This window comes from Chiloscyllium plagiosum, unplaced genomic scaffold, assembly GCF_037043375.1.
Source record: "Chiloscyllium plagiosum isolate Xiang-an unplaced genomic scaffold, Cpla_swu_hap1 HiC_scaffold_18, whole genome shotgun sequence".
Classification (NCBI taxonomy): Eukaryota; Metazoa; Chordata; class Chondrichthyes; order Orectolobiformes; family Hemiscylliidae; genus Chiloscyllium; species Chiloscyllium plagiosum.
The window spans coordinates 57,823,743-57,851,085 of record NW_028270156.1 but is presented as its reverse complement, the minus strand read 5'-3'; the positions used below and the strand labels follow the sequence as shown (position 1 = coordinate 57,851,085).

At 43.5% G+C, this 27,343-nt stretch overlaps 1 protein-coding gene across 3 annotated transcripts in view; it reads right to left on the bottom strand.

Moving 5' to 3' along the window:
* The window catches only part of LOC122557920 (immunoglobulin superfamily member 22-like), an 85,244-nt gene that overhangs the window by 19,600 nt on the left and 38,301 nt on the right, over window positions 1–27,343 (bottom strand). For all 3 annotated transcript variants that reach the window (XM_043706139.2, XM_043706138.2, XM_043706140.2), the window contains 8 exons: window positions 24,666–24,950; window positions 23,883–24,007; window positions 19,718–19,859; window positions 18,196–18,492; window positions 16,590–16,892; window positions 9,751–9,924; window positions 7,886–8,014; window positions 4,510–4,806 (listed from right to left, as the gene is read on the bottom strand). In XM_043706139.2, coding sequence (XP_043562074.1) covers window positions 4,510–4,806; window positions 7,886–8,014; window positions 9,751–9,924; window positions 16,590–16,892; window positions 18,196–18,492; window positions 19,718–19,859; window positions 23,883–24,007; window positions 24,666–24,950 — 1,752 coding nt within the window. The remainder of the gene's footprint in view (window positions 1–4,509; window positions 4,807–7,885; window positions 8,015–9,750; window positions 9,925–16,589; window positions 16,893–18,195; window positions 18,493–19,717; window positions 19,860–23,882; window positions 24,008–24,665; window positions 24,951–27,343) is intronic.

The following is a 27,343-nucleotide window of genomic DNA, read 5'->3' as shown; positions in this document are numbered from 1 at the left end:
CTATCTATTAAGAGTCAATAATCAGGAGAGCAGCTCTATCTATTAAGAGACTATGATCAGGAGTGCAGCTCTATCTATTCAGAGACAATGATCAGGAGTGCAGCCCTATCTATTCAGAGACAATGATCAGGAGTGCAACTCCACCTATTCAGAGACAATGATCAGGAGTGCGGCCCTATCTATTAAGAGTCAATGATCAGGAGTGCAGCTCTATCTATTCAGAGACAATGATCAGGAGTGCAGCTCTATCAATTAAGAGACAATGATCAGGAGTGCAGCTCTATCTATTAAGAGACAATGATCCGGAGTGCAGCTCTATCTATTAAGAGACAATATCAGGAGTGTGGTACTATCTATTAAGAGTCAATGATCAGGAGTGCAGCTCTACCTATTCAGAGACAATGATCAGGAGTGCAGCTCTATCTTTTAAGAGTCAATAATCAGGAGTGCAGCTCTATCTATTAAGAGTCAATGATCTAGAGTGCGGCTCTATCTATTAAGAGTCAATGATCAGGAGTGCAGCTCTATCTATTCAGAGACAATGATCAGGAGTGCAGCTCTATCTATTCAGAGACAATGAGCAGGAGTGCGGCTCTATCTATTAAGAGTCAATGATCAGGAGTGCAGCTCTATCTATTCAGAGACAATGAGCAGGAGTGCGGCTCTACCTATTAAGAGTCAATGATCAGGAGTGCAGCTCTATCTATTCAGAGACAATGATCAGGAGTGCAGCTCTATCTATTCAGAGACAATGATCAGGATTGCGGCTCTACCTATTAAGAGTCAATGATCAGGAGTGCAGCTCTATCTATTCAGAGACAATGATCCGGAGTGCAGCTCTATCTATTAAGAGACAATATCAGGAGTGTGGTACTATCTATTAAGAGTCAATGATCAGGAGTGCAGCTCTACCTATTCAGAGACAATGATCAGGAGTGCAGCTCTATCTTTTAAGAGTCAATAATCAGGAGTGCAGCTCTATCTATTAAGAGACTATGATCAGGAGTGCAGCTCTATCTATTCAGAGACATTGAGCAGGAGTGCTGCCCTATCTATTCAGAGACATTGAGCAGGAGTGCGGCCCTATCTATTCAGAGACAATGATCAGGAGTGCAGCTCTATCTATTCAGAGTCAATGATCAGGAGTGCAGCTCTATCTATTAAGAGACAATGATCAGGAGTGCAACTCCACCTATTCAGAGACAATGATCAGGAGTGCGGCCCTATCTATTCAGAGACAATGATCAGGAGTGCAGCTCTATCTATTAAGAGTCAATAATCAGGAGAGCAGCTCTATCTATTAAGAGACTATGATCAGGAGTGCAGCTCTATCTATTCAGAGACAATGATCAGGAGTGCAGCCCTATCTATTCAGAGACAATGATCAGGAGTGCAACTCCACCTATTCAGAGACAATGATCAGGAGTGCGGCCCTATCTATTAAGAGTCAATGATCAGGAGTGCAGCTCTATCTATTCAGAGACAATGATCAGGAGTGCAGCTCTATCAATTAAGAGACAATGATCAGGAGTGCAGCTCTATCTATTAAGAGACAATGATCCGGAGTGCAGCTCTATCTATTAAGAGACAATATCAGGAGTGTGGTACTATCTATTAAGAGTCAATGATCAGGAGTGCAGCTCTACCTATTCAGAGACAATGATCAGGAGTGCAGCTCTATCTTTTAAGAGTCAATAATCAGGAGTGCAGCTCTATCTATTAAGAGTCAATGATCTAGAGTGCGGCTCTATCTATTAAGAGTCAATGATCAGGAGTGCAGCTCTATCTATTCAGAGACAATGATCAGGAGTGCAGCTCTATCTATTCAGAGACAATGAGCAGGAGTGCGGCTCTATCTATTAAGAGTCAATGATCAGGAGTGCAGCTCTATCTATTCAGAGACAATGAGCAGGAGTGCGGCTCTACCTATTAAGAGTCAATGATCAGGAGTGCAGCTCTATCTATTCAGAGACAATGATCAGGAGTGCAGCTCTATCTATTCAGAGACAATGATCAGGATTGCAGCCCTATCTATTCAGAGACAATAATCAGGAGTGCGCCCTATTTATTCAGAGACAATGAGCAGGAGTGCAGCTCTATCTATTAAGAGACAATGAGCAGGAGTGCAGCTCTATCTATTCAGAGACAATGATCAGGAGTGGGGCCCTATCTATTCAGAGACAATGATCAGGAGTGCAACTCCATCTATTCAGAGACAATGATCAGGAGTGTGGCCCTATCTATTAAGAGTCAATGATCAGGAGTGCAGCTCTATCTCTTAAGAGTCAATAATCAGGAGTGCAGCTCTATCTATTAAGAGACAAGATCAGGAGTGGGGCCCTATCTATTCAGAGACAATGAGCAGGAGTGCTGCCCTATCTATTCAGAGACATTGAACAGGAGTGCGGCCCTGTCTATTCAGAGACAAGGATCAGGAGTGCAGCTCTATCTATTCAGTGACAATGATCAGGAGTGCAACTCCATCTATTCAGAGACAATGATCAGGAGTGCGGCCCTATCTATTCAGAGACATTGAACAGGAGTGCGGCCCTGTCTATTCAGAGACAAGGATCAGGAGTGCAGCTCTATCTATTCAGAGGCAATGATCAGGAGTGCAACTTCATCTATTCAGAGACAATGATCAGGAGTGCAGCCCTATCTCTTAAGAGTCAATGATCAGGAGTGCAGCTCTATCTATTCAGAGACAATGATCAGGAGTGCGGTACTATCTATTAAGAGACAATGATCAGGAGTGCAGCCCTATCTATTCAGAGACAATGATCAGGAGTGCGGCCCGACCTATTCAGAGACAATGATCAGGAGTGCGGCCCTATCTGTTCAGAGACAATGAGCAGGAGTGCTGCTTTATCTATTCAGAGACAATGATCAGGAGTGCGGCCCTATCTATTAAGAGACAATGATCAGGAGTGCGGTACTATCTATTAAGAGACAATGATCAGGAGTGTGGCACTATCTATTAAGAGACAATGATCAGGAGTGCAGCCCTGTCTATTCAGAGACAATGATCAGGAGTGCAGCTCTATCTATTAAGAGACAATGATCAGGAATGCGGCCCTATCTATTAAGAGACAATGATCAGGAGTGCAGCCCCATCTATTAAGAGACAATGATCAGGAGTGTAGCTCTATGTATAAAGAGACAATGAGCAGGAATGTGGCCCTATCTATTCAGAGACAATGAGCAGGAGTGTGATCCTATCTATTCAGAGTCAATGAGCAGGAGTGCAGCTCTATCTATTAAAAGACAATGAGCAGGAGTGCGGCCCTATCTGTTCAGAGACAATGAGCAGGAGTGCTGCTTTATCTATTCAGAGACAATGATCAGGAGTGCGGCCCTATCTATTAAGAGACAATGATCAGGAGTGCGGTACTATCTATTAAGAGACAATGATCAGGAGTGTGGCACTATCTATTAAGAGACAATGATCAGGAGTGCAGCCCTGTCTATTCAGAGACAATGATCAGGAGTGCAGCTCTATCTATTAAGAGACAATGATCAGGAATGCGGCCCTATCTATTAAGAGACAATGATCAGGAGTGCAGCCCCATCTATTAAGAGACAATGATCAGGAGTGTAGCTCTATGTATAAAGAGACAATGAGCAGGAATGTGGCCCTATCTATTCAGAGACAATGAGCAGGAGTGTGATCCTATCTATTCAGAGTCAATGAGCAGGAGTGCAGCTCTATCTATTAAAAGACAATGAGCAGGAGTGTGGCCCTATCCATTAAGAGACAATGAGCAGGAGTGTGGCCCTATCTATTCAGAGACAATGAGCAGGAGTGCAGCTCTATCTATTAAGGGACAATGAGTAGGAGTGTGGCCCTATCTATTCAGAGACAATGATCAGGAGTGCAGCTCTATCTATTCAGAGAAAATTATCAGGAGTGCAGCTCTATCTATTCAGAGACAATGATGAGGAGTGTGTTCCTATCTATTCAGAGACAATGAGCAGGAGTGTGGCCCTATCTGTTAAGAGACAATGGTCAGGAGTGCGGCCCTATCTATTCATAGAATGAAGCACTAAAAAGGTGAGTGAAAACTACAGTTAAGACTGGCAGGCAAATATTTGTCCAAAGAAGAGTTGGTGATGAGTTTGATAGGCTGAAATAGAGCTCAAAAAAGACCATCTTGTGATGAATTCCCCAGAAAGCACAGATTAGTCGATTGCAAGAAGATATTGAAGAATTAAAACCCAGTGGGCAGTGGAGTGAGCATGGTGGAGGACCCCCTTGGTCTGTCACAGACCTTGGCCATGTTGGCTGTCAATGGGTTAATCAGTCTGCCTGAATGCTTCTCCTTTGCAGTTAATGAGTAGGTTCCTGAAGAGGGAGTACATGCTCTCCACTGCGATATTTGAGGCTTCCCTCCATCATTAAGCATTGGAACGATTGGATTACATCATGAACTTTCAAAAAATTATTTTTGTTTAATTCAACATACTCTTGGAGTTATTGTCTAAAAAGCTGATTAAAAAAATAGACCTTACCTGGAGGTGGCATGGCATAGACACCTTTCATCAGCTCTGTTGGTTCACCCACACCTCCTTCATTTACAGCTCTGATTCTGAAGAAGTACTTGCCTCGCTCTTGCAGGCCTCCAACTGTATAATGGGTGCTGGTAATTGGTATCTTACTGCATTTTGTCCATTCTTTGGCATCTTCAGCCCTCATCTCTAAGATATATCCTTGAGGCTCATCACCTGAGTCAGGTTTGTCCCAGGCTAGAGAAATGCTCGAGTTAGTGGAATCTGTCACCTTGATATCCTTCACCATTCCTGGAGCACCTGGGTGGTAAGTTCAAAGTTAGCTGTTGTTTGAGAAGAAGTTAACTTGAGAAAAAATTGTGGCATTCATTATTGTAAGTGCATTAAATCAAAAACAAATCAGACTGAGCACATAAATGAAAATACATAAAGATCCATCAAGATGTTTTCAGATCTTCACATTTGCAAATTTGTACACTAGGAAAACAATGGAACAAATATACACATCAAAATGACTGTTAGTGTGAAACACTGCATCAGGGCATCTGTGTGATGCCAAGTATTAATTTTAAGAATTCCAAAATTTGTGTGATCCTTAACTGCTGCTAACCTGTCATAAAGTTGCTGCGGAATGATTGTCAGCATGGAATGGTGTGACTATACAAGTTTACATTAGGTGCATCCTGCATGAGAGTGAAGGGAACATTGCTTTAAAAGGGGAAGACCATAAAGTTGCTGTGTTTGCATGTTGCCTGCCATTTAAGATCTGTCCAGCTCTCTTACTGGTCCTGAAATTCCATTACCAGAGCCTCATTTTCATGATGGATTAAGAGATTATTCTCCTTTTATGACTGGTAGACCATTTCACACATTTAAAATGGAGTATGCCTTCAAGCAATTCAAATCTGTTTCTATGAAACCAGGGGAATTGCTGTGTATTGGATATGTGATTGGATCATAATACTCGAGAAGCCTAGATGAACAACACAGAGAACGCGAGTCCAAATCTGACAATGAAAGTTTGAAAATTTGAATTAAATTTAAAACTTACTAAAATAAGAAAGTATTAAAAGCTGACAATGAAATTGTTGGTTTGTGAAACTTTTGGATTATCACAAAAATTCCACTGGTTCATTAATCTGGTTCATGGGAGGAATCTTGCCCTCCTGATCCTTTCTGGCCTTTAAGTGTTTCAGATGCTTACCAATGTGGCTGACAAAACTATCTCTGAAGTTACCCTTGTAACTCACTTATTTGTATTGAACTACTACATAGCAGTTCAGAAACCTTTTCAATGACAATTGGCTATAAAGACTTGCCTTTCTAGCAGTGCTTCCTACAAGCTGTGTGGGTTCTGGGGAAATCAAGATGCAGTGAGTTGGGACAAACACGCCATGCTCAAGCAATGTCCCCTTTAACAGAACAATTACAACATTTAAAACAGATTTTGACAGATACATCAATAGGGAAAGTTTAGAGTGATATGGGGAAAGCCCAGGCAAATGGGACTAGTTTAGTGCAGGGTACCTGGTTGGCCTGGACAAGTTGGGCCAAAAGATCTGTTTCCATACTGTGTGGCTCTATGAGTCTATAAGATGTCTGATCCTCAAGCAATCCTAAAACAGTCCTGGAGGTAATTCTAATCCTCAAATATTATTCACTTATGAAGTTAAAACATTCAAAATGAACTCAATCCGCTTGAAGCTGTTCACATCAACTCACTGAAGACAGATTCTAGGTGGGGTAGGGATGGTGTTACGAATTTAACTTATTGAAAACCTATAAGTAGGTTATGCGTCTTCATTTTAATAACTCTACTGTTATTAATTTCCAGCAAGTTTCCCAGGCCTTATAGATAAATTGATTGAAACTGTCTGGATCTATAAAGCAGTTATTTTTATAGCACTGTGTTTGGAGCAGGAGTACCAGTATCCTTCTGGCTCCAAATTATTGTTCAAGGCTCAATATTGGGACCACAGCTTTTCACTTTCTGAATTAACAATCTAGATGAAGGAATGGAGGGCGTTTTGGCAAAATTTGCAGACAATACATAGATAGGTAGAGGGACAGGTAGCACGAGGAGGCAGGGAGGCTACAGAGGATTTGGACAGGTTGGAGAGTGGGCAAAGAAGTGGCAGATAGAGTACAATGTGGGAAAGTTGTGAGGAGAATAGAGGCATGGAGTATTTTCTAAATGGGGAGAAAATTCAGAAGTCTGAAGTGCAAAGAAACTTGGGAGTTCTAGTCCAGGATTCTCTCGAGGTAAATTTGCAGGTTGAGTCAGTAGTTAGGAAGGCAAATGCAACAGTGGCATTTATTTTGAGAGGACTTGAACAGAAAAGCAGGTATGTACTTCTGAGGTTCTTATAGATACTTTGGCAGACCACATTTCGAGTATTGTGCATAGTTTTGTGCCCCGTACCTCAGGAAGGATGTACTGGTCCTGGAGCATGTTCAGAGAAGGTTCACAAGAATGGTTCCAGAAATGAAAAGCTTAATATATGTGGAACGTTTGAGGACTCTGGGTCTATACTCGATGGAGTTCAGAAGGATGAGAGGGAATCTAATTGAAATTTACAGAGAACTGAATGGCCTGGACAGAGTAGATGTTGAGAAGACGTTTCCATTGGTAGGAGAGACTAGGACCCGAGGGCATGGCCTTAGAGTAAAGTGAAGACTTTTTAAAACAGAGATAACGAGCCAGAGAGTGGCGAATCTATGGAATTCATTGCCACAGAAGGCTGTGGGGGCTTGGTCATTGAATATATTTAAAATGGAGATAGATAGGTTCTTGAGTATCAAGGGGATCAAGGGTTACAGGGAGAAAGCAGGAGAATGGGGTTGAGAAACTTATCAGCCATAATTGAATGATGGAGGAGACTCGATGGGCTGAATGGCCTAATTTCTCCTCCTATGTCTTATGGTTTTGAAACCCTGCAAGCTGATTGCAGTCCTCTATTTGCTCATGACAATCTTCTCCTATCCCCCTTTCACTCCATCACCACTCTACTCCACCACTGGACCCATCGAGTCTGCCAATGGATATCTACTCTGCCAATGGACCTATCTACTTCATCACATGACCTGGCTGCTCTAGGTGTGTTCCACTGCCAACTTTCTCACCAAACAGCAAACCAATCAGGCTGGATGTTGCACTGAAGGCAGGGCTTGGTTAATAATACCTAACTTTCAGTTAGATGGAAGCAGTTACCAAAACTAAAATTTGATCCAAAGCATTTTAAATGCCACAAAATGTGTTTTTCTAAAAAAAAAACACTGGTAGACGATACTTCTTAAAGGAGCACTTTTTTTGTTAAAAGTGGTTGTCCAAACCCCAATTGGAACAGTCAGCTATTGTGCAGATACTACACAGACTCACGGATGGGGTCTTTAGCCACCACTGAATTGGATGCAGTGCTGGGCTCACCAACTCCTGCTCGGTTAACGGCTGTGACACGGAATTCATATTCCACATCCTCCATTAACCCATCAGATGTAAACTTCGTGTCTAGAAGAGTAATGGATAGAAGTTCATTAGGAATAAACATCTAACCCTGGGATGATATATAAAATAAAAAGACATGTTGCCCAAGTTACCAGAACACTGTTTCCACAAGTCAGTTTTTAATTTCAGTCATGACATCAGTAGGGTAAGTGCAGCTATTTCATCCTGGTTTTTCTGTTTTTAATTTATGGGTTTAATTATATAGCTTATTAATTTACAATATTTATTAATTAGAATGTTATACCATGTATTCAACCCCAAACACTGGGATTGGTTAACTTTTAAACATTATTATGAAGATATCCTCTAATAACTATTTTTAACAAAATCATAACTGTGAGTACAAACAATGAGATTATGATTTTGATCCAAATGGCAAATGAAAAGACCTTTTTTTTCATGAGCTCTTCCCAAATTATACACAACAGGAATAGAAATTATGTTATCTTTCACTGGAATGATTAAAATCAAAGCTATGAAAACAAAGCTATGCTAAATTCTCTCAAAAAGAATAAAAGAATTCCTCCAAAAAATGTTGATAGTTCACCCCTGCAAAGAACACCAATGTACTTTCCAGTGAAATAACTTGTTATTTGCTAGAAGGACGGAAGGCATTGGGAACAAGAATGGAGGGAAAGGAAGCAGTCAAAAACTATTGCAACTTCATCATGAACTGACAGAGACTAATGGAGTAATGGTTTTTGGTTGTGTTCTCAAGTACCATCTGAGTACTACCAAAGATACTTTTGGTAGATTCACTGACACCACTTCATCTAACTGGTGCCAGGCTACATTACTGATACCAAATGGGGGAAATCTTCGATAGAGGAGAGGCTCAATCTTGATAAACCTCTTGATTTACTTCATGTGTAGTTACATTATATCTAAGATATATGATGCTGTCTTGTGAAACATCAGGCTCAACCTAAGAGTAAGTATGCATTACTGCTACTGAAACTTTCTGTTTCAACTTACAGATTTGGCCTATTTAGCAACTTGTTAGATCCTTCCTTTTATGTCTTGATAGGTGGAGCTTATGACATGATGTAAATTAACCCTTTGAGGAATGAACTCTTATGTAACAAAAAGACCCTTTAGAAGTCAAGCCATTAGGGTATGCAGGTCAGGTAAAGACTCCCCCATAGTGCCTCCTCAGGGCAGTTATGTTCTTTAATGTAGAGGTGGAGTTTAATGTATACTTGGATGAGACTCTTAGTTAAGCTTTGATGTAAGCTTGAACTCAGTACTCATGTGCTGGTGTTCTCCTCAAAGGTTGAAGCCTGTACAGTACAGAATATGCCACTCTGTAACCATATCATCATGTCGAGTCTATTGATAAACTTAGTTTAAAAGTCACCTGGAAGTCTGGCCTGAGTTTGATGAAAATACAAAGAATACACACCAGAATATCAATGGTCTGGGGACTAGTTGATAGAATTAAATAAAATCCACTGTCACCAAGACATTACCATCATAACTATCATGCAATGGGAAAGATGGTCCCGTGAAGGTGGAGACTTGGGGGAAGGAGGAGTTGCTTATAGGCCTCAACCAATTTATGTCACCATTGTTTTTGTTTCAGATTTCCACCTTCCGCAGTTCTTTGTTTTATATTGATACTTTTAATATAACAGTTTTACATGGAAAATGACTTAAGATGAATTCCAGGAATGAAATCCTGACTTTATGGGTGAAACAGAGATAACCTTCTCAAAGCTATTAAATCAATAGAATATGACCTTGAATTGGCTCTTTGGTTGCTGGAATCCAACGATTGCTGCCTTTCTTCCTTCTCTCCACAATATAGCCCAGCAAGGGGGCACCTCCATCCTTTGCTGGTGGAGTCCAGGTGATGGTGATTGCCTCCTTAGTAACATCTGTAACCTGAGGTTGAGATGGCATTCCAGGTGATTCTGAGAATATAAAATAAGAAAAAAAAGTTAATTTCCCTTCATAATCACACCTCCATATGATGCCAAGCACTGGTAGACAATTTGCTGATTTAAAGAGACCTCCTTGATTGACATCCTAGTTTCTTCAGAAGGCGAGAGATGAAAACATAGAGACGAAGTTTGGAGAAAACATCCACATTAGAACCATAAACAATGAACTCTTCTACTTTCCGTCATCATCTCTCATAGGATTAATCTTTGACTTCTCTCCTCAGCTAAAGCATTTTCTGACGCAACCTGTTTATACAATGTATCTTGTTGCAAAGCTGTTTAATATTTAATATTTATGTAAGGATAACGGAAATGCCTGGATGAATTTGTTTTAAAATGTCAAAGAAAAGGCATTAGAACATTTTTTCTTTAATACTGCTTCTTAGAAATCATGTGACTTGTGAACAATTACTGGTCTTGGCTATTAGAACTCACTTTGGAACAAACACCTGACTTTCTTCCCACTGGGTTTTCTGGTTATCCTGTTTGACAGGTTTGGATTTGGTTGGGGAAATGCCTGCTACAAACAAGCTTCCAAGCTCATGTCTCCTGTTTCTGAAATACCCGCATGGTGAATTCAGAATGAAATCTAATTATTCTTTCGGAAGAAACTGACTGAAAGAACTTCTAAATATTGAGTTTCATGAGCAAGCTGTCTGCCAAGAACCAATGCATGATTAATAACTTTACCACAAAGAAAAGATCATCTGATTTAGGATATTCTACTCCTTGGGCTAAACCTTCAGATCTGATGGTGAAGTGTAAGTTGTATTGAGAGTTATGCACCCAGGTGAGCACTAACATTCTGACACTGCCTTGCTCAATGACTGACATACTGCTTGAAGGTGTTGGAGAAGAAGATGGCACTATGATTCTCTGACATAAACCTGACAGGGGGGATGATAGAGAGGAGAGCTGTCCACTCCTGGAGGGCCAGCAGAGGATGCCACGACAGCAGACCTTGACAGCCTGAGTCTGATATCACCACATGACCCCTTGTTGTATTTCTGATTGTATGGAGGCTGTCTGCCGCCATCATCTGCAGCACACGGCAGCTCTGACTGTTCTTAACCTGTTCTGTTACTTCTGGAGTTGGAATGTGAGGAATACCAATAATGTAGCATCAGTTGCGTGACTTTGTGGTTGCTGTGCCATCAGGTTATTGGTGAAGGGCAACTACAGATTTCTGTCCTACAATCTGCCAATCAGATGTCAACAATTCTCGACATGGAAGTCAGAGCGGTGACTCCAGCTCACTGCTTGCTACAAAAGACGCCTGGTTGGACACCTGGCACTGACATCCCAGGACATGCCTCCATCCATAAACATCTCTATCCTGCATATGCCAACAATTAAGAATACTCAGGGCACCCCTCCAATCTACTTACAAAACATTTCTGCCCTTCTGTGCTATACCTCAGGGTGCAGTGGTAACTATCTTCGAGGAGAAAGTGACGAATGCAGATGCTGGAGATCAGAGCTGAAAATGTGTTGCTGGAAAAGCGCAGCAGGTCAGGCAGCATCCAAGGAGCAGGAGAATTGACGTTTCGGGCATAAGCTCTTCTTCAGGAATGAGGAAAGTGCATCCAGCAGGCTAAGATAAAAGGTCGGGAGGTGGGACTTGGGGGAGGGGCGTTGGAAATGCGATAGGTGGAAGGAGGTCAAGGTGAGGGTGATAGGCCGGAGTGGGGTGGGGCGGAGAGGTCAGGAAGAAGATTGCAGGTTAGGAAGGCGGTGCTGAGTTCGAGGGATTTGACTGAGACAAGGTGGGGGGAGGGGAAATGAGGAAACTGGAGAAATCTGAGTTCATCCCTTGTGGTTGGTGGGTTCCTAGGCGGAAGATGATGAGCTCTTCCTCCAACCGTTGTGTTGCTATGGTCTGGCGATGGAGGAGTCCAAGGACCTGCATGTCCTTGGTGGAGTGGGAGGGGGAGTTGAAGTGTTGAGCCACGGGGCGGTTGGGTTGGTTGGTCCGGCTGTCCCAGAGGTGTTCTCTGAAACGTTCCGCAAGTAGGCGGCCTGTCTCCCCAGCATAGAGGAGGCCACATCGAGTGCAGCGGATGCAATAGATGATGTGTGTGGAGGTGCAGGTGAATTTGTGGTGGATATGGAAGTATCCCTTGGGGCCTTGTAGGGAAGTAAGGGGGGAGGTCTGGGCGCAAGTTTTGCATTTCTTGCGGTTGCAGGGGAAGGTGCCGGGAGTGGAGGTTGGGTTGATGGGGGGTGTGATCCTGACGAGGGAGTCACGGAGGGAGTGGTCTTTTCGGAACGCTGATAGGGGAGGGGAGGAAAATATATCCCTGGTGGTCGGGTCCGTTTGGAGGTGGCGGAAATGACGGTGGATGATACGCTGTACATGGAGGTTGGTGAGGACCAGTGGGGTTCTGTCCTGGTGGCGGTTGGAGGGGCGGGGCTCAAGGGCGGAGGAGCCGGAAGTGGAAGAGATGCTGTGGAGGGCATTGTCGACCACGTCTGAGGGGAAATTGCGGTCCTTGAAGAAGGAGGCCATCTGGGTTGTACGGATTTGGAACTGGTCCTCCTGGGAGCAGATGCGGCGGAGACGAAGGAATTGGGAATATGGGATGGCATTTTTACAGGGGGCAGGGTGGGAGGAGGTGTAGTCTAGGTAGCTATGGGAGTCGGTCGGTTTATAGTAAATGTCCGTGTTGATTCGGTCGCCCGAGATAGAAATGGAAAGGTCTAGGAAGGAGAGGGAGGAGTCTGAGACGGTCCAGGTGAATTTGAGGTTGGTGTGGAAGGTGTTGGTAAAGTGGATGAACTGTTCAACCTCCTCGTGGGAGCATGAGGCAGCGCCGATACAGTCACCGATGTAGCGGAGGAAAAGGTGGGGGTTGGTGCCAGTGTAGCTGCGGAAGATGGACTGTTCCACATATCCTACGAAGAGCAGCCCTCCTGCCCCACCGAACTTATCTCTGCATACCTCGACACGGTCCTGTCCCCCTTATTCCAAGAACTCCCCACCTACATTCGGGACACCACTCACGCCCTCCACCTCCTCCATGATTTTCGCTTCCCCGGTCCCCAACGCCTTATCTTCACCATGGACATTCAGTCTCTGTACACCTCCATCCCCCATCACGAAGGACTCATAGCCCTCCGCTTCTTCCTTTCCCGCCGTACCAACCAGTACCCTTCCACTGACACCCTCCTTCGACTGACTGAACTGGTCCTCTCCCTGAACAACTTCTCTTTCCAATCGTTCCACTTCCTCCAAACCAGAGGAGTAGCCATGGGCACCCGCATGGGCCCCAGCTATGCCTGCCTCTTCGTAGGATATGTGGAACAGTCCATCTTCCGCAGCTACACTGGCACCACCTCCCACCTTTTCCTCTGCGACATCGATGACTGTATCGGCGCTGCCTCATGCTCCCACGAGGAGGTTGAACAGTTCATCCACTTTACCAACACCTTCCACCCCAACCTCAAATTCACCTGGACCATCTCAGACTCCTCCCTCCCCTTCCTAGACCTTTCCATTTCTATCTCGGGTGACCGAATCAACACGGACATTTACTATAAACCGACCGACTCCCACAGCTACCTAGACTACACTTCCTCCCACCCTGCCCCCTGTAAAAACGCCATCCCATATTCCCAATTCCTTTGTCTCCGCTGCATCTGCTCCCAGGAGGACCAGTTCCAAATCAGTACAACCCAGATGGCCTCCTTCTTCAAGGACCGCAATTTCCCCCCAGACGTGGTCGACGATGCCCTCCACCGCATCTCTTCCACTTCCCGCTCCTCCGCCCTTGAGCCCCGCCCCTCCAACCGCCACCAGGACAGAACCCCACTGGTCATCACCTACCATCCCACCAATCTCTATGTACAGCGTATCATCCTTCGTCATTTCCGCCACCTCCAAACAGACCCCACCACGGGGGATATATTTCCCTCCCTCCCCTATCAGCGTTCCAAAAAGACCACTCCCTCCGTGACTCCCTCGTCAGGTCCACACCCCCCACCAACCCAACCTCCACTCCCGGCAGCTTCCCCTGCAACCGCAAGAAATGCAAAACTTGCGCCCACACCTCCCCCCTTACTTCCCTCCAAGGCCCCAAGGGATACTTCCATATCCACCACAAATTCACCTGCACCTCCACACACATCATCTATTGTATCCGCTGCACCCGATGTGGACTCCTCTATATTGGGGAGACAGGCCGCCTACTTGCGGAACGTTTCAGAGAATACCTCTGGGACAGCCGGACCAACCAACCCAACCGCCCCGTGGCTCAACACTTCAACTCCCCCTCCCACTCCACCAAGGACATGCAGGTCCTTGGACTCCTCCATCGCCAGACCATAGCAACACAACGGTTGGAGGAAAAGCGCCTCATCTTCCGCCTCGGAACCCACCAACCACAAGGGATGAACTCAGATTTCTCCAGTTTCCTCATTTCCCCTCCCCCCACCTTGTCTCAGTCAAATCCCTCGAATTTAGCACCACCTTCCTAACCTGCAATCTTCTTCCTGACCTCTCCGCCCCACCCCACTCCGGCCTATCACCCTCACCTTCACCTCCTTCCACCTATCGCATTTCCAACGCCCCTCCCCCAAGTCTCGCCTCCCTACCTTTTATCTTAGCCTGCTGGATGCACTTTCCTCATTCCTAAAGAAGAGCTTATGCCCGAAACGTCGATTCTCCTGCTCCTTGGATGCTGCCTGACCTGCTGCGCTTTTCCAGCAACACATTTTCTGCTGTGGTAACTAACTTTGTAATGCTATAGCAAGGACACCAGGCAATCAGGGACAGGCACCCAGCTCATGGAATGGACATTCCTGATGAAGAGCTTATGCTTGATATGTCGACTCCCCTGCTGCTCAACTGCTGCCTGACTGGCTGTGCTTTTCCAGCACCACACTTTTTGATTCTGATCTCCAGCATCTGCAGTCCTTACTTTTGTCCTCATGAAATGGACCAGGCTGGTCTGTTCACTCACTCATTTTGAGCCTAACTGCTCACAGCATCACTATCTTGCCTTTTTGCACTTTGTCCCTCAGCCTAGGTACTGGGCTCACAGTAATGCTGCATTGCCTTGTTGTTTAGCACAGACACAAGTCCAGGGAGCTTGTCATGACTGTCTACTGTCCCCAAGACAAGAGTGATTGTCTTCAGTTGGTGCATCTGGGCAGCCTCCGATATCAGTCCAGTCAGAAGTGGTCAGTGTCAGGAATGACTCTTTACAAGGGGTGAGGACTTGAATATCAGGAAGCTCACCTCCTGGCTTGACTCTTCTGCTTGCCTCCAAGAATACGTGAGAGCCAGATTTCAAGGGAGATGAAGGGGTGGTGGTGGAGGGGGTGAAGGGTGGGACTGGTGGACAGCACAGTAGCAGAGATACAGTGTGAGGTATTAGAGAGAAAATGGTGCCATTTATACTGATAGAGCAAAGAAGGTTGTTGATCTTCTTACATTGCTATCCATTCCTCCAGACAGTTGACACTACACTGACTCAGGTGACAACTTAGAGCAGGCTGGCATTGTCTGGGCATGGCCACCTCTGCTGGTCTTGCAGGAAGAGGGCATCTGTCCTCTGAACAACCCCATCCACCAGGACCTCCAGTTCCCAATCTCCAAAGTGGAGTACCAATCCCTCCCTCTGCTATGTCGAGGCCAAATGTCAGGAACTGTGCTGAGCCACTCCAGATTGACAGTGCTTATCCAGCCTTTTAAAGATGGCACCATGCCAGGAATGCCAGTCAGTTCTGGGATATCCCAACAGCGGTGAATGTTTTTGGGTACAGTGAGTGGAAGAATCAGGCTAGAATAAGATGTGTTTGGTGCCATGGGGTTCAGGGTAGTAAGTTAATGGGTAAGAAATCTCACTTGGCCTTGCATTGAGAAACCCTCCATGAAACTAGATGAAATTGACAGTTCGACATAAAAGTAAAATTATACAATAATATCTTTGTTTGACCATTGATCGTTGCCTAAGATTGTGATATATATACAGTCACTAATTTGAGCTCCAGGATCACTTGTCTTTAATAACTTTTGATTGGGATGGATTTACGTGGTCATTTTTTTTTCAGAAGAAATTCCATTTGTGTTCTGTTCTGAAACCATTATCCTTTCTGTAAAATGAGGAAGATTTCTTCTGTGCTCGTGAAATGGCAAAATAATGAGTGTGTTCATATTGAACAGTTTAGGGTATCTTTGCACCTTTCAAATAGAGAAAGTTTTCCAGCCTTATGGGTATGAAGCTACAGTTGGGATAATGTGATTTCCTGCTAATGGAAAGAAAGTGAAGATGACAATCACATCAGTGAATAGTGAAAGGTAATTAAACAGTTTAATTTTAAGTATTTGTAAATAGCCATTCTCTTGGCTATAATTTTGATAAAAGACTTGCATTTATCTTGTACAGTAACTCTTCTCCACAAAATATATTAAAGTGCTTAAAGTACAAAAATACTTCATAAAATAATTATGTAGGAAAATGTATTCTTAAAACCTGAGTAATTAAAATCAATATCTCCTTTATTAAAGGATTAATCTACTTATATGTAATGTTTAAGAATAGGATTGTGTCCTGATTATGAAGGATTCAGTTTTAATTTTAGCTTCTATGCTGCCATCAATGGTAGATTGAAAACCCAATGTGAACGCTTACCAATGGGGTCACCAGCTAAGACCTCTTCAGAATCAAGGGGATCACTGACACCTTCGCTGTTCACTGCTCGGATTCGATACTGGTATGCTTGTCCCTCCTCAACCTTGTTGGTGGAAAAAGTTGTGGTGTCACTGTCAACCTCACCAACCTTGATCCATGACTTCTTTCCAACAAGTTTCCTCTCGATGATGAAGCTCGTTATTTGCTTGCCCCCATTATCACGTGGTGCCTTCCATTTCATTGTGATACACTTCCTTGTGTGCTCCAGGAATTCCAATTTTCCTTGAGGAGGTTTAGGTCGATCTGCATAAAGAAAATGGGAAAGCAGAATGATTCTGTACACATAGCACATTTTGGGTCAATGGGTTAGGTCAGAAATGCCTATCTCCACAATGAAGCTGGCCAGGTCATGCTTATAACATTTCTGCTCGACATCTACACTTTGACAACAAAAAAGTTCCAGTGTCAAAAACAGGCCAATGGGGAAATCCCACAATTGGATTCCAGAATTAATCCAACTCCATAAACCTGTAGATCTCAGTTTCCAAGCATTTCAGCAGAAAAGGCAAGGGAGAGAGAGAGATTCTATGGAGATAGAAAGACAAAGGATTGCAGCCAGTCTGCCAGCAGTGTGCAGGCGAGAAGATCATCTCTCGTCGAAGAGACAGATCCTGGGCATTCCAAGGAATATGAACGATTTGTTCTGGCAAAGCTGAAAAGAGAGATTGCCAGAATGGGTCTTAAAACCTGTAGTCCATTTCAAAATTGTCTGAAAACTGAGCACCTCTTGATGGCTGTTCCATGTTGCAACTTGGTAAAAGTGAAGACAAATAAACCCTTTGGAAGCTAAGGGTAATTCTGGACTGGTTCACGTGAAAATTATTATTATTCTGTGGAGAATAGGGTGAAAGGTATACCTGTGGCATGGATCTTTAGTCATGTTAAAAGTTACTAGGGGTAAATCCTTTTGGTACTTTGGTATATTAATTGCCTACTAAATAGAGTTTAATTGATGGTTGCTGTCAGTTCACTTGTTACAGTAGAAGTCTCACAACCTCAAACAACTTTGTGTGTTTTCTTTAGGCACTGAAAATTCAAATACCTTTTTATAAGTCATTAATTTCTAAGGGAGGGGAGGTGTTTGATCACACAAATAAGGACGTTATGATTCAGGGGAAGTAGAGTTGAGTTTTGCATGTGGAGGGCGGTCTCCATATTCAGGTTCTGTGCTGGAGCATGGCCTCCATTTTCCTGCCAGGGAGGTTTGACGTGAGGCAAAGGTGAAACCCTGAGCAGCAGGAGATGAAAGGGGGCAGAAAAGAAAAGAAAATCATCTTCAATAAAGGATCCCACACAACATCTGATATGTCAGTAGATTACCACTTGTCCCAAATTTTGGAACAAGTAAAGAGGAAGCACATGATGCACCACCTCAGTGTTTTTAAAAAAGAGCTTTACATGCCTGTAACAATCTACTTGTGCAGGAAGGAACACAATATTTTCACACCCTTGGTTTTTGAGTCATGTGTGCTTGCATTTCTTACTGAGTATAGATCAAAGAGAAAAGCAAGTGAATGAATAGTGCATCTGTTCTTCTCTCACTTACCAATGACATTTAGCTGAAGGTTAGCTGAGGCTGAGCCACAGTCGCTCTTGAGCTTCAACATGATGTTCCCACTGTCCTCCCTTACACAGTGTTTTAGTACTAACACTGTCTGTGTAGGACTCTTCTCTATCTCGGTTTTAGCATCTTCAAACACCTCAAGGCCATCCTTAAACCAGGTCACTTTAGGAATGGGTTTTCCCTTAAATGGGATCTTAATAGTTGCTGTCTGTCCTGCCTTGACAGTGATTGGGTCCTTGGCCAACAGGGACAGAACATCAGGATCGATAATTGGTGGATCTGCAAAAAAATAAAAAGATGACAATGTGGTCCAGGCTCTAAAACTGTAATCCCATTATGCCAAGCATCAATTCCTAATTCCGCAACACAAATGCTGTTGTTTCCTCTTTTGGTTATAACAGTAAGGTATTGCGACTTTGATTTCATCTGTCAAGGTAAACATCTGGCCGATGTATCATGTGGAAAAATATGAAATTGTTCAGTTTGGCAGTAAGAACGTCAAAGTCGAAGATTACCTAAATGGAGGATGATTGCAGAATTCCAAGGTGAAGGGGGATTTAGATGTTCTCGTGCAAGAGTCACAGAAAGTTAGCTCGTAAGTATAGCATGTAATCAAGGAGGTGAATGGAATGCTATTCTTTATTATGAGACTGTTTGATCACACAAATAAGGACGTTATGCTTCAGTTTTACTGGGCGTAGTGAGAACACATCTCAAATACTGTGTGCAGTTTTGGTCTCAATATTTAAGGAAGGATGGAAATCCATTAGAGGAGGTTTACGAGATTGATATCTGGAATGCGTGGATTGTGTTCAGTGAATAGATTGAACAGGCTGGACTTGTTTCCTTCGGAGTTTAGGTTAGTGAAGGGCAATTTGATTGAAGTGCATAAGATCCTGAATGGTCCTGACCAGATGGACGATGTTTCCACTGATGGGTAAATCCACAACGAGAGGAGATTTATTTTAACATCAGAAGAACCTTCTTTTAAAAGAGGAATGAAAAGAATTTTTTTTCTCTCAGGGGGCAATTTTGCCTCAGAAGATAGTGGAGGCAGGGACACAGAATTTGTTTGAGGCAGTTGTGAATAGAATCTTGTTGGGCAGGGGAATCAAGGGTTTTCACAGTTAGATGGGAATGTGTAATGTGATAGGCAAATGGACCTTATTGTGTGGCAGAGCAGACTCAAGGGGATGAATAGTCTCCTCCTAGTTTCTATAATCGTACGTTCACATTCAGGCATCAGCTGGGCACAAGAGGGAGAAGAAATGTCAAGGGACCGAATCTCTTGTAATTCAATTGAAGTCTATTATTTCTCTCAATATTTCATGAAAAATTAATTGAACTGAAAGCCAGTCAGATTAATAACCACCAGGTAATTTCCCTCACCAGATTACTGCCCAGGACGTAAAGCTTAATATTTGTCTCCAGGTATCAAATATCATTGTTTGCAAATCAATATTAGAAAATACAAATGTAATGTTCTAAAGAGCAATGGTAATACCTGCAATGGACAGTACTGCCTCACTCTCTGCTCCTTTTGCTTTGAATGTATACTTTCCTTCACTCTCATCATCCGCTCTATTGATGATCAGTTTGTGCACTGCCCCTTGTTTCACAATCTGTATGTTTTTTGTGTCTGTAATCTGAACAACAGACAAAGAACACATCATGAAGAAAGAAGTTGACAGAATAAGGGTTCAGAATGATAAGGAAACGTTTACAGCCTCACATGAAGCAGATTTCTTAACTAAGTGAAGGTAGAAATAGTGATGTGGGCAGGATTTTAACAAGAGGTTGGGATCCTGACATTTTGTATGCATTTTCAGATACTGATTCTACACTGTGTTGACAACACAAACACTGTTCTGTCTTTATTTGCAAAGTCTTTCCTTGGTGTGGAGTTCACCTCCAAACAGCAGTGGTAGGTGCTATAAAAGCAAGAAGTGGAAAAAGGCAGGACTGCAGCGGCATCCAGTGGCAGGGATTGTCAATGTTGCCACTTGCCCAAGGAATGGAAGAGGAGGCTGCGCCCAGAGCAGTGAGAAATGTATCCACTCCCATGTCTACCCTATGTGAAAGCAGATTCAAGATTTTCTGGACTCCTCGCTGCAGCAGGCAGTAAAAAAAATGCTGTTCCCTGCCAGTAGAGGTAGATAGCCAGCAAAGCTCATGAAGAGGACATTGGAGGAGATGGATAATGAGGTCAGTGACAGACAGATGTTGAGGAGGAAATGGACATAGTTTGGAATTGTTTCAGTGGACTCCTGAGGTTTAAAATTGTAAGTGCAAAAAAGGAACCTAACCATTCAGCAGGCACCAGAGAAGGATATTAAGAGGGCAGAGAGTTCGCCTGACCATGGGAGAGTTGCGTGCTCTGCAGCCTCTATGACCTGTAAAGCATGTGTCAGAATTCTGGTGCTGCTAGACAGGAGGCTGGGCTGCAGAATACAACAGTTTATGCAAGCTGATAACTGAGAGTGGTGTGGGAGGGAGGCACTGTCCTGAATGCATTTTTCTTCAAGTGGAAGATCAACTGGACATAGTATGTCAGGGGCAGTAAGAGGGCATGCCTGAGATATCAGGGACAGTGATAAGGCATGCTGGGATATCAGGGACAATGAGAAGTCATGCTGGGATATAAGGGACAATGAGAGGTCATTCCTGGGATATCAAGGACAGTAATAGGGCATGCTGGGATATCAGGGACAATGAGAGGTCATGCCTAGGATATCAAGGACAATGAGACGTCATGCTGGGATATCAGGGACAGTGAGAGGTCATGCCTGGGGTATCAGGGACAATGAGAGGACATGCTGGGATATCAAGGGCAATGAGAGGTCATGCTGGGATATCAGGGACAATGAGAGGTCATGCTGGGATATCAAGGACAGTGAGAGGTCATGCCTGGGATATCAGGGACAGTGAGAGGTCATGCCTGGGATATCAGAGACAATGAGAGGTCATGCCTAGGATATCAAGGACAATGAGAGGTCATGCTGGGATATCAAGGACAATGAGAGGACATGCCTGGGATATCAAGGACAATGAGAGGTCATGCTGGGATATCAGGTACAATGCAAGGTCATGCCTGGAATATCAGGGACAATGAGAGGTCATGCTGGGATATCAGGGACAATGAGAGGTCATGCCTGAGGTATCAGGGACGGTGAGAGGGCATGCCTGGGATATCAGGGACAATGAGAGCTCATGCCTGGGATATCAAGGACAATGAGTGTTCATGCTGGGATATCAGAGAGAGTGAGAGGTCATGCCTGAGGTATTATGGACAGTGAGAGGTCATGCTGGGATATCAGGGACAGTGAGAGGTCATGTCTGAGGTATCAGGGATAGTGAGAGGGCATGCTGGGATATCAGGGACAATGAGAGGTCATGCCTAGGATATCAAGAACAATGAGAGGTCATGCTGGGATATCAAGGACAATGAGAGGACATGCCTGGGATATCAAGGACAATGAGAGGTCATGCTGGGATATCAGGGACAATGAGAGGTCATGCCTGAGGTATCAGGGACAGTGAGAGGGCCTGCTTGGGATATCAGGGACAATGAGAGGTCATGCCTGAGGTATCAGGGACAGTGAGAGGGTCTGCCCGGGATATCAGGGACAATCAGAGGTCATGCGTGAGGTATCAGGGACAGTGAGAGGGCATGCCTGGGATATCAAGGACAATGAGAGCTCATGCCTGGGATATCAAGGACAATGAGTGTTCATGCTGGGATATCAGAGACAGTGAGAGGTCATGACTGAGGTATCAGGGATAGTGAGAGGTCATGCTGGGATATCAGGGACAATGAGAGGTCATGTCTGAGGTATCAGGGATAGTGAGAGGGCATGCTGGGATATCAGGGACAGTGAGAGGTCATGCCTGAGGTATCAGGGACAGTGAGAGGGCATGCTGGGATATCAGGGACAATGAGAGGGCATGCCTGAGGTATCAGGGACAGTGAGAGGGCATGCCTGAGGTATCAGGGACAATGAGAGCTCATGCCTGGGATATCAAGGACAATGAGTGTTCATGCTGGGATATCAGGGACAGTGAGAGGTCATGCCTGAGGTATCAGGAATAGTGAGAGGGCATGCTGGGATATCAGGGACAATGAGAGGTCATGCTGGGATATCAGAGTGTGGTGCTGGGAAAGCACAGCCCATCAGGCAGTATCTGAGGAGCAGGAGAGTTGATGTTTTGAGCATAAGCTCAGAACTTATACTTGAAACGTCGACTCTCCTGCTCCTTGGATGCTGCCTGACTGGCTGTGCTTTTCCAGCACCAACCTCTTCCACTCTGATCTTCAGCATCTGCAGTCCTCACTATCTCCATATCAGGGACAGTGAGAGGGTTTCCTGACATATCAGGGACAGTGATAGGACATGCTGGGATATCAGGGACAGTGATAGGACATGCCAGGGATATCAGGGACAGTGAGAGGGCATGCTGGGAAACCATGGCTGGCATCACTGCTATTTGTTTCGAGGAGCTGATTCTTGTATTGGCTGGAGTGGAATGCCAGTGGGATGCCAAGACTGAGAAATGGAGACTGAGCTTAGACAGATTGAAAATATCTTAACATCTCCACATCCAGGGAAAGCATGGCAATCGCAGTCATTGAGTGCATTTAAGGCAGAGATAGATAGATTCTTGATTAATAAGGGGATCAAAGGTTATGGGCAGAAGGCAGAAGAATGAGATTGAGAAACATCAACCACAATCATTTGACAGAGCAGATTCAATCGGCCAAATGGCTGAATTCTGCTCCGATATCTTATTGTCTATTAATATGAAGATAGAGATCCCAAAGTTCCTTATGGTCCAAGTACTTAGAAGATCAAAGTATCCTGGGAAGGTATAGAAAATAATCAGAAAACCAAGCTTTTATATCTAGAGGTTTAGAATACAATGGGATGGAAGTTATGCTATATTACAGGTTAAACCATACTGGGGCCAATGGAAGAAATTTTGAGCACTACATCTGAGGATATACTGGTGAGAGTTCAGCAAAGACTTACCAGAAACATACCCAAACTTCGAGAGATAAATTATAAGGAGAGATTGCAAAACAAATGTATTTCCTGGAATCAGAATGTTAATAGACAATTTGATTGACTTTTCAAAACAGGAAAGGAAGCATTAGAGTTGATTAAGAGAAACTATTTCTGCTAGTTCACGAGTCTAGGATTATCCAGGACAATTGAAGATAGATTTTTCAGAAGTGATTTTCAAAGACACTTCCATATACAAAGGGTTATAGAAGTTTAGAACATTCTTCCTCAAAACGCAATAGATGCTACATCAATTGTAGTTCTAAAACTAGAATTTGATGCTATCCGAAAGTATTAAAATTGCTGGATAAAGGAGTGTGTATAATTGTGGATTAACATGCTCTAAAAATTAGAGAACAGGCTTAATTGACAAAATGACCTGTTCTTGTGTTCTTCCTCTCTTACGTTTCCAGGAAGCTACCCTCCAAATTCAGATTGATGAATAGGAATGGATGGGGATAAATGTGTGTAACATTGCATTTAGTGAATAAAGTTAATATACTGTCAGTATTGGTCATGAAGTATGACATTCATAATGCCAGTAAACAAGTTTCTCAGAGTAAATCTTTCATTATAACTTAAAGTAACAATCTGCTGATGTATACGTACCTCTTTCCCATCCTTTAGCCACACTCCATCAACTTTCTCATCATTTAGTACCACACAGAATTCTGCAGGTTGGCCTGTCTGAGGGTGGGCATCAGACATTCCACTCTTAACTGTGGCAAACCGGTCTGGGGTGGTATGAAAATAAGGCATACGTTAATGTCTAGTGCAAGCCACAGAGAGGAACTTTACCATTATTTGTTTAGCACAGTCGTAAAAAGCAGTGTTTGACACTATATGAATTATTTATCATTCCCTATGTCAGACATTTAAACTACAAGAAAAAATGCAGATATTCAGCTTATTGCTGATAAGATGATGAAGGCCATTAAAAAAAATGAAGCCAGCTTTGCTGTTTAATCTGATAAAAGGTTCAAATATCAAAGTTGTAAATTGAATTAAGACAATTAAAAGAGGGAAAGAAGTCAGGTGAAATGTTTTCACTCAAAGGGCCATAGAGGTGTGAAGAGGGATCCTCTTGTGTTGCAGTGATAGTGTCCCTACCCCTAGATCAGGAGGCCTGGGTTCAAGTCCCACCTGCTCCAGAAGTATAGAGTAACATCTCTGAATAGGCTGGTTAGGAAACATAGGTTAAACAAAAAAAATGGTGTGGAATTGATAAGTGTGGAAGTACAATGAAGAGAATTGAGTTCAAAAAGCAATTGAATGGGGATGGGGGTTGATGGTTATGTTAAGAAAGTAGACAAATGAGCTCAGCTTTCAAAAAGCCCAGACTTCTTCAGTCTGACAGTTTGCTTCTATTCTGAAAAAGTTGGTTCTTCTTACCTTGAACATTCAATGTGCAGGCACAGGTGTACTCTCGATCATCATTGTCTTGCATGGCCACAACTGTGTACTCCCCACTGTCTTCAAGCTCAGCATCATCAATAATCAGCTCAACCCGTCTTCCTTCCCGCATCATATTGTACTTTGGGGACCTGGTGATCTCTTTGCCATTCTTTAACCACTTGATTCGGACATCTTTGGAGCTCAGTTCACATTCCAGTCTCGCTTTGCCTTTTTCCTTTACATGTACATTCTTCAAGGCACTTGGGAACTGGATAGGGAGTCCTGTAGAGGTTGAAGAAAACTAAGAATGTTTAATCAATTACTGTATGAGTTTCCTTCAACAATAAAAAAATGCCAGAGAACATTTGCTCATTTTCTGCAAATTGCTGCCCTGAATTATTATATTTTGCTAATGGACTGCAAATAGAGATTACTGCTCTTCCCTTTTCCTAAGTCCCCATGTTATATAAGCAGAGCTGGTCTCAGAAACCTATATTGGAGTTGAGCATTTTCACCTTCATTGCCAAGGTGGTCATTTGGCAGGGTAGATTACTTGATTGTTGGAGAGCACTGATTTTTATTGATTTCAAAGGGTTGAAGATCAGACAGCCTGTGAAGCTAAAAATTACCCTCCAAACTATTCTGTTTCTATACCTCTGTTAATATTGCCTGCTCTAGTTAACAGGTGGCAATGACACTTCTTTACTCATCTCTTTTTTTCCCAGGAGAAATGCTGGATAGTCAATTACTTAGGAGAGTATTTGGTTGAGACTAGCAAATCAGAGGCTTCAAATTATTGTTTAGTGTGTTTTTTTCCTGTATGAGTGAGTACAATTGGATGAATTCCTATGTTTATTATTTTAAGAAAGTCATTAACTCATATATGCATGAAGGCTTCATTGAACACATTTACCCAATGGTGCATAAAGTAATTTAAACCTTCTTTCAAAATGTACCAGCTTATTGGGGTTAAATTAGATGCATGTAAATTGTGATGATACAACTGATCATAATTCTGACAACAGTAAAAGTCTCCAGCCTAGACCAAGCATATGTTCTTAGACACCACACTAGAGAGTCACATTTGAGAACAAACTATATAAAGGATTGGAAACAAAGCAGTGTCACAGTACATAAGGAGTTGAAGAGCCTTTTTCTAGTGCTAAGGAGTAAACAGCCTCAGGGACAGTGCATGCGCAGAAATACACTTTGTGCTCCAGCCTTTTGCAGTGATATGCTGGGCTTCCCCATCATTGAGCACTGAGATATTTGTGAAGCCTCCTCCTTCACTGAGTTGTTTCATTGTCTGTCCCCATTCATGACTGGATGTAGCAAGACTTACATCTGATCCATTGGTTATCGAATTAGTTAGCTCTATCTGCCAATTGTTACTTGCGCTGCTTGGTATACAAGTAGTCTTGGTGTTATTGCTTCAGCAGGTTGGCACCTCATTTTTAGATATGCCTGGTATTGATCCTGGAATGTCATGGGACATGCTGGGCTATCAGGTTACAGATTCTATGTGAGCATAATTTTGCTGTTGCTAATAGCCCATGGCACCTCATGGCTACCCAGTTCTGAGTTGCTAGGTCTGCTGGAACTTCACATCTTTTAGTGCCACACAGTACCATGAAGACAGGACTTCACTTCCACAGGCACTTTGCAGTGGTCAATCCTACACATTGTGTCATTGACAGATACATCTGTTACAAGTAGCTCAGTGAGAATGAGGTCCATAATGTTTCTCCTTCTTGCTGATTTCATTACAACATGCCACAGACCCAGTCTAAAAGCTATGTCCTTTAGGACTTAACCAGTCTGGGCAATAAGTAGTGATGCTGAGTCACTCTAGGTGATGGACATTGAAGTCACCCACCAGGGTACTTACTGCATCCTTGTCATATTCAGCGCCTCCTCCAACTATTGGTCAATACATAAAAGTACCGATTCCTCAGTTGAAGGGAGGTGATACATAGTAATCAGCAGGATGTTAACATGCCCATATTTGACCTGATGTTATGAGACTTCATTGTCTTCAGAGTTAATGTTGAGGACTCCTATGGCAATTTCCTCCTCTGTGTAGACCACTAAATACTTTTGCTGGGTCTGTCCATAGAGGGAGTCATCAGATAGGGGAGACAGTATTGGGGAGGTAGAGCTAGTCAGCAGCAAGGGTGAAGGTTTGCTCTCAACCGGACTCTGCTACCTGATGCCAGTTAGTGCCAAGCAGGCACCGTATGTCTTTGAATGAGGGGTCACTCCTGCGAACCCACAGCCAGGGTTGTTTGCCATGCTCCGTCACATGGTGAACCCTCCCTAACCATTGCTGGGTTTATACCAATAGCACTGAGATGAGGCTCTTAATTAATAGCCTAAACACCTCAATTGGTGGCAGCATGAGTAAGCAATCCCACAAGCCTTCCTGCCATGGACTTCATCCGGATGGAGGGCTAAAAGCAATGGGGCCTCCACTTGCCACCTTCACTCCTGTACCACCACACCGACACTGGGGACATCACAAGGTTCAGCCCTAGTGGCACTTTTTCATGTGTCAAGGCAGAATATAAAGAACTTATTTAGTCCCTCAGCTATCCCAATTCCATGCACAGATATACATTATGGTCCCTAGTATTGAATGGGTAGCAAGCTAAGAGTCTCTCAGTTTCCTTTAATGT